Genomic DNA, 13,724 nt, shown 5'->3' with positions numbered 1-13,724 from the left:
ACTCCTACAGCTCAAGTGCAGCCAGCAAGCAGTCTCCACTGTTGTAAGGGAGGTAACTCTTCGTGGCACAGTATTACAGAATTGATGTCAAATTCACTCTTGTGGTCAAAGTGCGCTCTGATTACATACCTCAACGAGAAGTATAACTTCAATACATCCTACTTCTTGCTACTGATGCCTACATTTACTATGATAATAAAAATAATTTAGCTTGTTCACATGTTAAGTTACCTTCTGTCTGGTGGTGGACAAGCCCCCTCAGCTCGCAACATCCTCCACATGTAACTCATGATCCCCAACTGTCACATGGCTTGAATGTCGCTAAAATCAGCGTAACAACTTACTCCATCAACTACTTCTGCTATTGGGTCTAGATCAACAACAGAAACCATGTCAACTGGTTCTGCATCTTTCCGAGGCGAGAGAGTAAACTGACGATATCAGTGCCTCGGGAAGATGCTGGTTCTACTACTACTACTACTACTACTACTACTACTACTACTACTACTACTACTACTACATAAGATCCGATGGAATAACCGATGCTTGTAAAAGGAATGGTTCGAGTTGTCACGCTCGGCGACTTGGTTTATTGCATGTCATCATTCCCTACACCGTGCTGGATGTCGCTCATGACATCAACTGCTGATTTGTCTGATCCAGACTCGATGTTTACAGGCCACTGTCAAATATCTAGAACACAACTGTTCAACAACAAACAAAGAACCGCCACGCGTACAAACGTGCACACATGGTGAACATAAATGATTCAAAATAAGCTATCCAATGTGAACACGCCAAGATTTAGTCCCCATCAGTGTCCACAGACCAGAAAGTCTCGGTCTTATTCCTTGCGTTTGAAATTCGATGTCATAATGAACACCTACCACCCTACTCCATTGTTCCCCTTGCTAATCATAGTTTAATATCCTGGTTGTCAGTTAGAATAAGAATGAACTTGATTATTAACTGTATCCTTCTCTCGGCCACTTACTGATAAACAAAACCATTTCCATAATCATCTCTACTTTAAAAGTCCAGTTTCCACCCTTGCCGAACTAGGCTGGAACTCCTGGGCTCGATCGTAGCGCCACCAGTGGCTATTAAGAGTTATGTCCCTTCTAAGGCTCTCCTATGGACCAATCAGATTTCACCTCTCGTTTCACTTGCATTTGCTTCTAACAAAATGGAGGCGCCCAGTCTAGACGATCTGATCGATAATCAAGATTTATGTTGTTATAAAACGGGTCTTACATCGTGAAGTGCATTAAATTATGTGAGCACCGTGATTAAAAACATGAAAAGATTGAGAAAATATCCGTTGACAACGAGTTGGCGTTGCACATGTTTTGCAAATCCTGCAATCGACCGAAATCTGCCCGACAGTTCAAAAACAGGATTTCGATTTCGTGGTGCGATTTTGATTGGACTAAGCATAGACTCGTTAGTCAAGCCAAAATGTAACTCCATAATACCAGCCTAGTTCGGCAAGGGTTGAAACTGGACTTTTATAGTCAATTAACTCCCTTGCCTCGGGAAGATGAGCGCTATTGACGGAGGTCACTTCTAAATATAACCGCTCGCAGTCACCTGACTGTCAGGTATTACCCGTATTGTAACCACGTGATCAAAAATCAATGATTATCTTTTTCAAATAGTTTCTGTGAATGTAAAGAAAGTCCTTCCTTCATTTGCTTGACCCAGCAACGTATCTCCCTTCGTGCGTAGCTGGAGCATGTGAAAATGTTCATCACAATCTGCTATAAACCTTCTAGCAAGGGCACGTTGATGCAACAATACTCACTGTATCAACTATGAACTAGAGATAGCGCATTGTGTCTGCGGATGCAGAGCTAGAAATTCGTCTTCACGATATAACAGTGTATACTAGTATTTCAACGATCTTAAGTTTGATAGAAAGATTCTAATGATTTCCCATTCTCCACGTGCGTGCTGCGAAATAACAGAACAAATTTTCAGAAAAATCCCAAAAGACCCGGTGTAAAATACCCTTATTACAGTTGTGTGCTTTCATAATGTATTCAAAATTAATGGAGTTCTCATTAGAAGTACTTTGTCAGTCAGTAATGTTCCCAGCTATCGTCTGCAATGGAATCTAATTGTAATTAGTGTAATTATAGACTTGAGATTTTAAACATTTTTGTCATGATAATGAAATATCATTTTCACCCTAAACATTACCAGGCCCACCCCAATGTTTGTCATTCCCAATGAACTTTCAACAATTAAAAAACGTGTGAAAATTACCTGTTTTTTATTCTTTCTTTCAGGTAACTGCGTCTTCTTTGAAGTATCTTAGTTAGACCTACATGTCATTCACACAAAGGTCAGTCACAATTTTCTCTTTTTGTTTTCAATATTTCCAGACAATCTTGCGTTTTGAGCTAGGCATTAGAATAATATTCACGGGCATATATGGCACTTGTCAAGAGTGCTGGTCGAAGGCCATGTTGCGCATGGATACCTCTTTCCTTCGGATTTGGATATGCCTGAATTTGGTTTGACGTCCTCAGTGAAGAGTGAATGTGTATGGTTTTACGCCGCTTTCAGCAATAATCCAGCAATATCTGGACAGCAATATTCAGACACCTTAAATGGGCTTCACACGTTGTACCCATGTGTGGAACCGAACCCAGGCCCCTTCAGAGTGACCTCAGTGAAGAAGAAAAGCATCCCAATCAAGATTGTGGCAAACAAACAACCGTCACGCGTACAAAAGACCAGCAGACATGGGATACACATGGCGGACATGAAGAACGGTAACCTACCGACTGTGAACACGACGAGATTCAGTCTTATAAGTGTCCATCATTCGAGAAACGCCCACATTTATTCGATTCTACACCTATATAGCAAATGCACCTACAGTAACTTTCATATGCATTATATTGATATCTTTAAATTAAGAAACATAATCATTAACTTTTAAAAGAACGCCAGAGAATATTCAGCCTCGAATATCTGCTGCAACAGATTCTAAAGGGCGTAGAAAAGCACGATGGTGATGAAAAATCTTAGATGATCACTGTAAATCAGTGATGACACCACGTGTTCTTAAAAGAACCAGCATGCCCCGCTCAACCGGCGGCACCCTCCATCCAGTTATCATTCAAAAAGTTAGTGGCAGTGCGTTAAGAGTTGCGAAATCTCCGTGTAAACGTCATTGTATGGTAAAGCATCAGCCATCACGTCAACAAGGTAAGTAATATGTCATATTTAATAAATTCCTCGTACGTCTCCCCTAACATTTCTTTACAGCTCGAACAGGTGTTGTGTACATATTTGTGAAATGAGCATTCGTCTTTTTTGTTGTTTACAAGACCCGTATATGGTAATGCGTTTGGCGTGAAGGGTTGGTTGGTATGTTGTTTTACGCCGCACTCAGCAATATTCCAGTATATGACGGCTGGCGTGAAGGGTAATTGACACATATCCCTGTATATATGCAAATTCGTATTTACAAAAGGAACTTGAAATGGTTGAATATGTTACATATTATGAAGATGAAGATTTCAAAAACAAAACTTATTTATGTTCATTATCTTGCTTAAAATACTTTGTGTTTTCATATTACTAAATATTTGTGTCAAGGACAAGTATGGGCATATATGCCATGTGCATGATTTAGTTTACAAAATGTATTTTGGCGACATATACACACTGCATGTCATCATTACATGTTTGTACCTGAATGCTAACAGCTGGTGTCACTATTATTTATAGTGATTCATAAACATGACGTAGTTTGGTTGGATCGTTGCTAAGATCACAATGGCCAAGATAGTGGAGAGTAGCTTGGTAGAGCTGATTACTCGGCTATCACCTTGAAACAGAGAGAAGGCCGCTGAGTCCCTTGAAGTCTTTATTCATGGCAGAGTGAAATTTCATATAGAGCAATACATTCAAACAATAATACATTACAAGAAAGATGCAGTCAATGAATTATAACATTAAATTTAAAATTGACAACCATACATGAATTGATAACGACTGTTTGGAACGCTTCTGAACAAGATTGTTCTAATAAATACGGAACAAAAAGCAATTTGTGTATAGTAAAGGACTGGGAAGTATTTTATGTTATTCTGACTAAGGCATTTCATACAGGAACTGTTAACATTTACATTTACGGCATTCTATACGGCACTGTATAATTTCAATGCAATAAATGCTTAACCAAATGATAGACAATATTTGCATGAGACGGTATTTACGTGAGATTACCCGCGGGTATTTACCACAATGTACTCTTTCTCATGCTATGTTATGTACGGTTGTCTCTATCACTTGGCGTATCAACAGTTAATGTACAAGTGAACTAATCTACTAATATCGAAAAATACACACATACAATTAACAATCAAGTTGTTTTATGGTAGAATAAATGAAATATAAGTTATTGTCCGTATAAAATATAGGGACTCAGGCCTTCTGTAGAATGCGTAAGTCACCTAATATTGAAGCTATGATCTAAATGTGCCATATGTCTGGTGTATAAATTGCAGTTCTTCCATAGTTACGGAGTGCACTCAAACCGTAATATCCTTTATATTCCTACCTATCTGATATTAAACTGATGGTGCGTCTGGCCATGTACAGCATGTTACCATCTTCCCGAGGCAAGAGAGTTAACTGACTTCAAAAGTCCAGTTTCCACCCTTGCCGAACTAGGCTGGAATTCCTGCGGTCGATCGTAGAGCCACCAGTGGGAGTTACGTCCCTTCTAGGCCTACCCTATGGGCTAATCAGATTCCACCTCTCGTTTCACTTGCATTGGCTTCAAAGAAAATGGCGGCGCCAAGGCAAGACGTTCTGGTCGATAATCAAGATCTATATTGTGATCAAACGGGTCTTACATCGCGAAGTGCATCAAATTACGTGAGCACCATGATTGTTAACATGAAAAAGATTAGTTAAATATCTGTTGACAACGAGTCGGCGGTGCACACGCTTTGCAAGTCCTGCAATCGACCGAAATATGCATGACACTTTACGAACCGGATTTGGATTGGACTATGCACAGATTCGTTAGTCCAGCCAAATTCTAACTCCATAATACCAGCCCAGTTCGGCAAGAATGGAAACGTGACTTTTATAGTCAGTTAACTCTCTTGCCTCCGGAAGATGCGTGTTACAGCCTGGGGCACAACCCTAGCTGTGCCAGCTGACTGAGTTAGGTATCCAGAGTCATGGACGGCAACTGACTGACATTATCTACAGAAATACATATAGGTTTGGCTTAGTTGTAAGATAAAATATTGAGAAAAATACAAAACGCATTATTGAAATATGACCACTATAAGTATGGATTAATTATAGTGATTTTAGAACTATGACAAACACATGCCCATGAAACGCTCGGGATCGCACAATTGACTCTGTTCACAACAGAGATTTCTTATGACCATGGAAAGGGGTTCGACGCTTTATGTACAATATATACAATCAATGCAGTAAAAGCCACATGTTACACCAATGGTTTAAACACTCAATGATATGTGAGATCTCCCAGATGACAGAAAAACTGGTCACTACCCTTAATAATCAAATGATATACAGATGTACATTGGAGAAAGTTCTACATGTATAACTTACTGAGACTAAATGAAGCTCGCGTCAAACATTTTCTTAATGTACTAAAAAGTGATGAAAAAAATACATTCTGCTCGCTTGAGAACTTTGAAATGAGAATTCATCAATTCATGTACAGCGTGTGTAAAGTGCTGTGAGTCATGTGTGTACTTTATGACCAGATATAAAGTTCAACTTACAATGTTGAATATAAGTTAAATAATAAATAGCATCTCTAATTTGTGTTTTTTTAAATTTAATTAAAAACATGCTTATTACATCATAGGCTATCTAACACAACTTAAAAGTTAGATGGACAGAGGGACATGCTGATCACTATATTCCCAACAATGCCTGGTTGTTGCATGATGTGTATACATGATGTGCAGCAAGAATCAGAAAAGTGAATAGAAAAAGTCACTATACTGACGGTAATTTGGTACATAGAGGTTATCACGCGAGTGTGTTTGGGGAGTGTAAATATCTTGTATTAGGAATAAACATTGTATTTAGCGAGCCTTAGCTTGACAATATATGTAGTGTCCTCGCTAAATTGTTTTGCAATGTATATCTCCAAAGTTGCCAAAACTTAGGTACGTCAAAATTATACTTAGTTTCAGTATATTAAACTATTCTTTTGATAATGATAGCAACTATCCCAGTAGTTTCTCCAGATTCCCGATGGTTAATTCTGAATCGATCGCCATTTTTGTTACTAAACACAGAAAGTAGTCCCTGCTTGACCTTTGATATTTGCATCTCTATCTGGATATCTTTTTTATTCGTTGACATTTCCTGGCGAGAAACCTGCCCATTATATGATAAAAGTAACCATATACTGGTATACAGTGTCTTAAATAAAGTCATGTAAATATGATTAATCAAAAGCAACACTGCATTCACATTATTCAAAGTGTGCACTGTAATCTGTATTCTGCAGTGTTGCTTTGCATTACTATTGCGTTATTGAAGTACACAAGCTAATGTAACCAACCAATATATACTAGCAGACAAAAGAAAGTATACACCCATGTTTGATGGTGGCTAAAAATAAAACAAGCAAGAATTGCTTATTCGATGGTGATGGGTTTTTTTTATATGGGTATCATATTTGTGTTTTCGACCTTAAGTTTGCAGTGTTTCGGACACTGCTTTCAGCCTAGTAACGTTTTGATAACGTTGTAATTCTTTGGTCAAATTCATTTTTATAAACTTTCTTTTACCCGGCAGTTTACATGATTCACAAATACAAACACACAAATATATGTATAACATGTAGACAGGCGTCTTTACTCAATGTAAAATAATGAACAAGTATTATTGTATTCGTATATCAAGTATATGACACACCATTGTAATATTTGTATGTGTCGACTGAAATTCATTCCAATCCAAGCCTATTCCTATTAAGTCTTATCTTATAACCTTTCCAGTCACACCAACATTTGCCAACACTAGTTCATACTGTTGCTTATCTTCCGCTGTCGTCTGTAGATACTCACCGTGCCTTCCAAGTGAAAATTCCTCTGAAGTGGGCCATTCTGGACAACAGCCTGACATATAGGACATTTGAAGGAGCTTTGTTGGGATCGGATGGTTTCCGCACACTTACTGCACAAAGAGTGGCAACAGGGCTGCAGTATGACCGGGTCAGTGAACAGATCTAAACACACCGGGCAGGAGAGTTGTTCCTTCATTTCATCCTCTGGGGATGATGGTCGAGGTATGTGCGCAGAAACTGAAACAAATGTGTATTAACATATTATGTATGAACATTTAATGACACGTTATCTTTCTAATTAAAAGAAACGTTTGATAAATGTGTAAAATATCGCACCTGTCGCACTCTCAGTTGAGGTTGTTGCAAGTTCTCTTCTAGGTTGTACCTGGTTTCCTATTCTACCAGCAACATGTCTCCCAGTATTTTCTTGTTCTGATGTGTCCTCCTCCTCATCATCATCATCATTAATTTCATCCCCATCTTCCTCTTCATAATTACGTCTTTGAGGAGCAAGTCTCATTTGTTTCACCACATTCTCATGTGTTCTCTCTGATCTGTCTCCATTCTTTCTCTTCAGGCTTGAACAACTGTTATCGCTCCCTCCACCAAGTTTAGATTTTTCTTTCGCGTTTGAAGACGGGGGTTGTGGAAGCGGGCGTTCCGTTTTAATGTTTGGTGGAGGTCTTTGATAAAGGGGTTTTCCACCTGTCACACTGCTGTTGTAAGCACACATAGTAGCCAGCTGGTCCACAATGTCCTCCCTGTCTGACACGAGCAGTACCTTGACGAGAGACTTTCTCTTATAAGAGAACATAGCACGGACTGCCACCTCAACAGCGTCTGCTGGTTTTACCTTGCATTTACCTGGGAAAAACGATTAGACAATTCAGAGGCTTTGGCTTTAGTCAAACAAACGTTTAGTTTACAAAAAGTATCTACATCACAAAACCGTAAAGGCGACTATGCTTGTCGTAAGACTAACGGGATCCATCCGGTCAGGTTCGGTGACTTGGTTAATGCATGTCATCGATCCCAATTGCGTGGATCGACGCTCATGATGTCAATCACTAGATTGTCTGGTCCAGACTCAAATATTTACAGACCACCGTCATATAGCTGGAATAGTGCTGAGTGTGGCGTTAAACAACAAATAAACATCACAAAAATCTCCAGTTCTCAGTGTTGCTACACTCATGTATGCATAGGATACGCAGGTTACTTAACATATGCATACTGTTGCCCATAAAATGCATGTACAGTTACATTCGCATCCAAAAGTCATAGTTATTGCTTTTAGAAAGGAAAACAAACCTTGTTGATTTATTAATTATTTATGTGTTGGGTTTAACGCCGCTTTTAACAGTATTCCAGTTATATCATGGCTAGTCAGCTTAATGTGGGAGGAAAGCCCGTAGTGATGCAGTTCACAGACGTTTACCACTTCTGAGAAACCCACGAGCATGGCAATGGTGCAGACAAACCCAGAAACATAAGCGGGGTGAGCCGGGATTCGAAACAACAATCATAGTTCTGGGGTATCCAAGAAACGCAACTCTGCACAACGAATTGCGGTGGCTTTGACGACTGGGCCACCCGTGCCCCCGCACAATACATGATGTGCAACCTAACATGGAAAGCGCAATCACCTTTCCTGCAAATGTATACAGACGCATGACTGTAGCGTGGAGAGTTTTAGTTTTAAGGGACAGATCACTTCAGCATTTAGGAGCAACTGGCACCATCGCAATTTGACAGCGATTCATATTCAACCAGGCTTATGTTACAGTCGAAATCGAGTGAGTGAGTGAGTATGATTTACGCCGCTTTTAGCAATATTCCAGCTATATCACAGTGGGTGACACCAGAAATGGGCGTCACACATTGTACCCATGTCGGGAATCGAACACGGGTCTTCGGCGTGACGAGCGAATGTTTTAACCACTAGGCTACCCGACCGCCCCCAGTCAAATCGAAAATTGATTAATGGTACCTTAAACACACATGCCACTTAAGACAAGCATATTTGGGGATATTGAAATGTTGAACGAGATCAAATTAATATATATTGAGATGTGACATGTCGGTCATGGGTCGAGACGGGCATTTAGGATAAACACATAGAAACATATCACCACATCCCCATACGTCTCAGATTATTGTCTTACCAGAGCCTAGTAAAGGTACCGCCAGGATAGAGATACCCTCCTTCTCAGCTTTTTGGAGTATTTTCTTGTATAATGAGGTCATATTCCCCTGCCACTCCTGGATTGGTTGTTTCTCTCCCTGGGGTATGACAATAGCATGAAACACCGATACGAACTTGATGCAACTCCCAGTTGTGTACACCCTCCATGGTGTGAAATGGGCTTTTTCTTTCTGAATCAGCTTGTTGCGATTTTTGTAGAATTCTGAGTCCACACTAACAAGAGTTGTTGCAACATATCCCATTCCCCGAAATGATTTCCCCTCGCTGACAACAATGCCATCTGCTTGTGCCTTTGTGACGTCACCAACATAGGTTACGATTAACAACCCAGTCGATGACTGGTAGTTGTTGCCTGCAGTGGCACTAGCCGCCGCCATGTTGTCTGTGGATGGAAAATACTGATATTATACTTACAATCCCCAACTGAATGAACTAAATACACAGGCACCTTTGAAGCTATTTTAATTTCCGTTTATATTGAGATTCAAGGAAAATGATGCAATTTGTCATTGAAAATGGCCATAAAACATTCATGGAAATGGAACATGAGTGGAAGTATGGAACGTCAAATATGGGTGATATGTGGATTATATGTTAAGGAATATGTACGGATATGTGGATTATATGTTATGGAACATGGACGGATATGTGGATTATATGTTAGGGAATATGGACGGATATGTGGATTATATTTTATGGTAAATGGACGGATATGTTGACTATATGTTATGGAATATGGACAGATATATTGATTATATGTTATGGAATATGGACGGATATGTGGATTATATGTTATGGAATATGGACGGATATGTTGACTATATGTTATGGAATATGGAGAGATATATTGATTATATGTTATGGAATATGGACGGCTTCTGCAAATGATAATGCCCTGAAAAATAGCGTTGCTCTTATATCAGTCACCAATGCGTGATACACGCGGAATGTGTTGCCTGTTGGAGATACACGTGTGCCATCTCAATTACAAGGTGATCATTACAATATATGAAACTCGACGCCTCCGGCTCGCGGCATAAAACCTAACCAGGGACGCATAAACCACATGTACCCCGAGTGATACAGCTACAACGAATTTATCTTACTGAAATGTTTTAATCTGTCATTGTGGATTATATGTTATGGAATATGGATTATATGTCACTGTAAAAGAATTATAACAAATTGATATACAAAAAAGACGTTCGATTGATCCGAGGTTGACAACGTGCGGTTTGATGCTTCGACGCAGGGTATAAGGGATATATTACCCTGCTCAAAAATCTAAGTGCAGCTTGTTGGGGTATAAGGCAGTTCCCTTCCAGGCGCGATACATCATTAGTTAAGGCATATTGAGGGATATATGATGTGATGTTACCCTGTGTGTGAGCCCATGTACGCCGAGTCGTTACGAGCAAGATAGTAACATACATTGTATTGAGGGAGTCAGTGACGTACAATGTATGGCGGAAGTCAGTGACATAGTGTACAGTGATGTCTGTGAGATGTACGAGTTGGTGGTTTCAATTATATCGAATATGTGTTTCAATGTAGGTGCAGTCAACCACACGGGAAACACAAGGAGAAGGGCAAAGTGTCTGGGTGCAGGTGATGGCACTTCCGAATGACCTAGTGTTTTATGACACAGTGTGTGTGTGTGTGTGTGTGTGTGTGTGTGTGTGTGTGTGTGTGTGTGTGTGTGTGTGTGTGTGTGTGTGTGTGTGTGTGTGTGTGTGTGTGTGTGTGCAGTGCTGTTAGTGTCTGGGTGCAGGTGGTGGCACTTCAGAATGACCTAGTGTTTTATGACACAGAGTATGCGCAGTGCTGTTAGTGTCTGGGGTGCCTTGGATCGATGCCAGTCACACAACCGCGACTATCTTTAGCCAATACGTATTTCAGCAATTGTTATTTCTATTCTACAACCGTGTTACCTTACATTGTCCGAAATACTGACCTCTACACTATCTGATTTGGTGTATGTGGTCAGCTCGAGACGTATGTCTTCTCCTCCGCTACGAAGTTACATGACGACAACAGTAAAGCGAAAGCGAAAGTAGAAAGACCCACGAACCCGGATGAAAACAGTCACGTGTCATCACCACCTGTGACCTGTGACGTGTGCACCAGTGGGGCGGTATGGTCAATATAACAGGACGTTGTACGTGTCCGTACACTGACTGTCAGTCTCACATTCATATGACGCGCTACGATGCAACTGAAATCCTGTTTATCAGTGTAAAACCCATCTTACTCACACTTCTTAAATATATGCACATAAGTAAATATGCAAACACAACTGGTCATATATCTTTTGTGACCAAAATGAAGCCTTTTTTGGCTTCTGTTGTGAAACTATACATTGTGCTTCTTGTTTCTGACGCACTGTGAGGTGATTTGTTAAAGAACACAACTCCTACAGCTGAAGTGCAGCCAGCAAGCAGTCTCCACTGTTGTAAGGGAGGTAACTCTTCGTGGCACAGTATTACAGAATTGCTGTCAAATCCACTCTTGTGGTCAAAGTGCGCTCTGATTACATACCTCAACGAGAAGTATAACTTCAATACATCCTACTTCTTGCTACTGATGCCTACATTTACTATGATAATAATAATAATTTAGCTTGTTCACATGTTAAGTTACCTTCTGTCTCGTGGTGGACAAGCCCCCTCAGCTCGCAACATCCTCCACATGTAACTCATGATCCCCAACTGTCACATGGCTTGAATGTCGCTAAAATCAGCGTTACAACTTACTCCATCAACTACTTCTGCTATTGGGTCTAGATCAACAACAGAAACCATGTCTACTGGTTCTGCATCTTCCCGAGGCGAGAGAGTAAACTGACGATAAAAGTCAGTGCCTCGGGAAGATGCTGGTTCTGCTACTACTACTACTACTACTACTACTACTACTACTTCTACTACTACATGAGCTCCGATGGAATAACCGATGCTTGTAAAAGGAATGGGTCGAGTGGTCAGTCTCGGCGACTACTACTACATCTTCTACTACTACTACTACTACTACTACTACTACTACTACTACATGAGATCCGATGGAATAACCGATGCTTGTAAAAGGAATGGGTCGAGTGGTCAGGCTAGGCGACTACTACTACTACTACTACTACTACTACTCAAGAGATCCGATGGAATAACCGATGCTTGTAAAAGGAATGGTTCGAGTTGTCAGGCTCGGCGACTTGGTTTATTGCATGTCATCATTCCCTACACCGTGCTGGATGTCGCTCATGACATCAACTGCTGATTTGTCTGATCGACTCGATGTTTACAGGCCACCGTCAAATATCTAGAACAACAAACTAAGAACCGCCACGCGTACAAACGTGGAGCACACATGGTGAACATAAATGATTAAAAATAAGCTATCCAATGTGAACACGCCAAGATTTTGTCATATTCCTTGCGTTTGAAATTCGATGTCATAATGAACACCTACCAGCCTACTCCATTGTTCCCCTTCCTAATCATAGTTTAATATCCTGGTTGTCAGTTAGAATAAAAATGAACTTGATTATTAACTGTATCCTTCTCCCCGCCACTTACTGATAAACAAAACCATTTCCATAATCATCTCTACTTTAAAAGTCCAGTTTCCACCCTTGCCGAACTAGGCTGGAACTCCTGGGCTCGATCGTAGCGCCTCCAGTGGCTATTACGAGTTATGTCCCTTCTAAGGCTCTCCTATGGACCAATCAGATTTCACCTCTCGTTTCACTTGCATTTGCTTCTAACAAAATGGAGGCGCCCAGTCTAGACGATCTGATCGATAATCAAGATTTATGTTGTTATAAAACGGGTCTTACATCGTGAAGTGCATTAAATTATGTGAGCACCTTGATTAAAAACATGAAAAGATTGAGAAAATATCTGTTGACAACGAGTTGGCGTTGCCCATGTTTTGCAAATCCTGCAATCGACCGAAATCTGCCCGACAGTTCAAAAACAGGATTTCGATTTCATGGTGCGATTTTGATTGGACTAAGCATAGACTCGTTAGTCCAGCCAAAATCTTATTCCATAATACCAGCCTAGTTCGGCAAGGGTGGAAACTGGACTTTTATAGTCAATTAACTCCCTTGCCTCGGGAAGATGAGCGCTATTGACGGCTGTCACTTCTAAATATAACCACTCGCAGTCACCTGACTGTCAGGTATTACCCGTATTGTAACCACGTGATCAAAACTCAATGATTATCTTTTTCAAATAGTTTCTGTGAATGTAAAGAAAGTCCTTCCTTCATTGGATTATGAATTATTGTTAGTCTTTGTGGTTTGGTGGTGTATTTGCTTGATCCAGCAACGTATCTCCCTTCGTGCGTAGCTGGAGCATGTGAAAATGTTCATCACAATCTGCTATAAACCTTCTAGCAAGGGCACGTTGATCCAACAATACTCACTGTATC

At 40.3% G+C, this 13,724-nt stretch overlaps 1 protein-coding gene across 3 annotated transcripts; it reads right to left on the bottom strand.

Moving 5' to 3' along the window:
- Positions 1-4,736: 4,736 nt before the first annotated feature.
- LOC139474945 (uncharacterized) lies at positions 4,737-11,341 on the bottom strand. Of its 3 annotated transcripts, none has more exons than XM_071258142.1 (4): positions 11,254-11,341; positions 9,259-9,681; positions 7,430-7,957; positions 4,737-7,330 (listed from the first exon to the last, which is right to left on the bottom strand). In XM_071258142.1, exons 2-4 carry the CDS (start codon positions 9,674-9,676, stop codon positions 7,047-7,049), a joined length of 1,230 nt encoding a protein of 409 aa, XP_071114243.1. In that variant the 5' UTR covers positions 9,677-9,681; positions 11,254-11,341; the 3' UTR covers positions 4,737-7,046. The 3 variants fall into 3 exon arrangements, with proteins under 3 accessions (XP_071114243.1, XP_071114251.1, XP_071114259.1); XM_071258150.1 differs by having other exon boundaries at positions 11,236-11,319; XM_071258158.1 differs by having other exon boundaries at positions 11,231-11,298.
- Positions 11,342-13,724: the final 2,383 nt, after the last annotated feature.

The sequence above is a fragment of the Haliotis cracherodii genome, unplaced genomic scaffold (genome assembly GCF_022045235.1).
Source record: "Haliotis cracherodii isolate W230 unplaced genomic scaffold, xgHalCrac1.p SCAF_1, whole genome shotgun sequence".
In the NCBI taxonomy this organism is placed as follows: Eukaryota; Metazoa; Mollusca; class Gastropoda; order Lepetellida; family Haliotidae; genus Haliotis; species Haliotis cracherodii.
The sequence above is the reverse complement of the archived record's forward strand: the minus strand, read 5'-3'. Positions and strand labels throughout refer to the sequence as shown.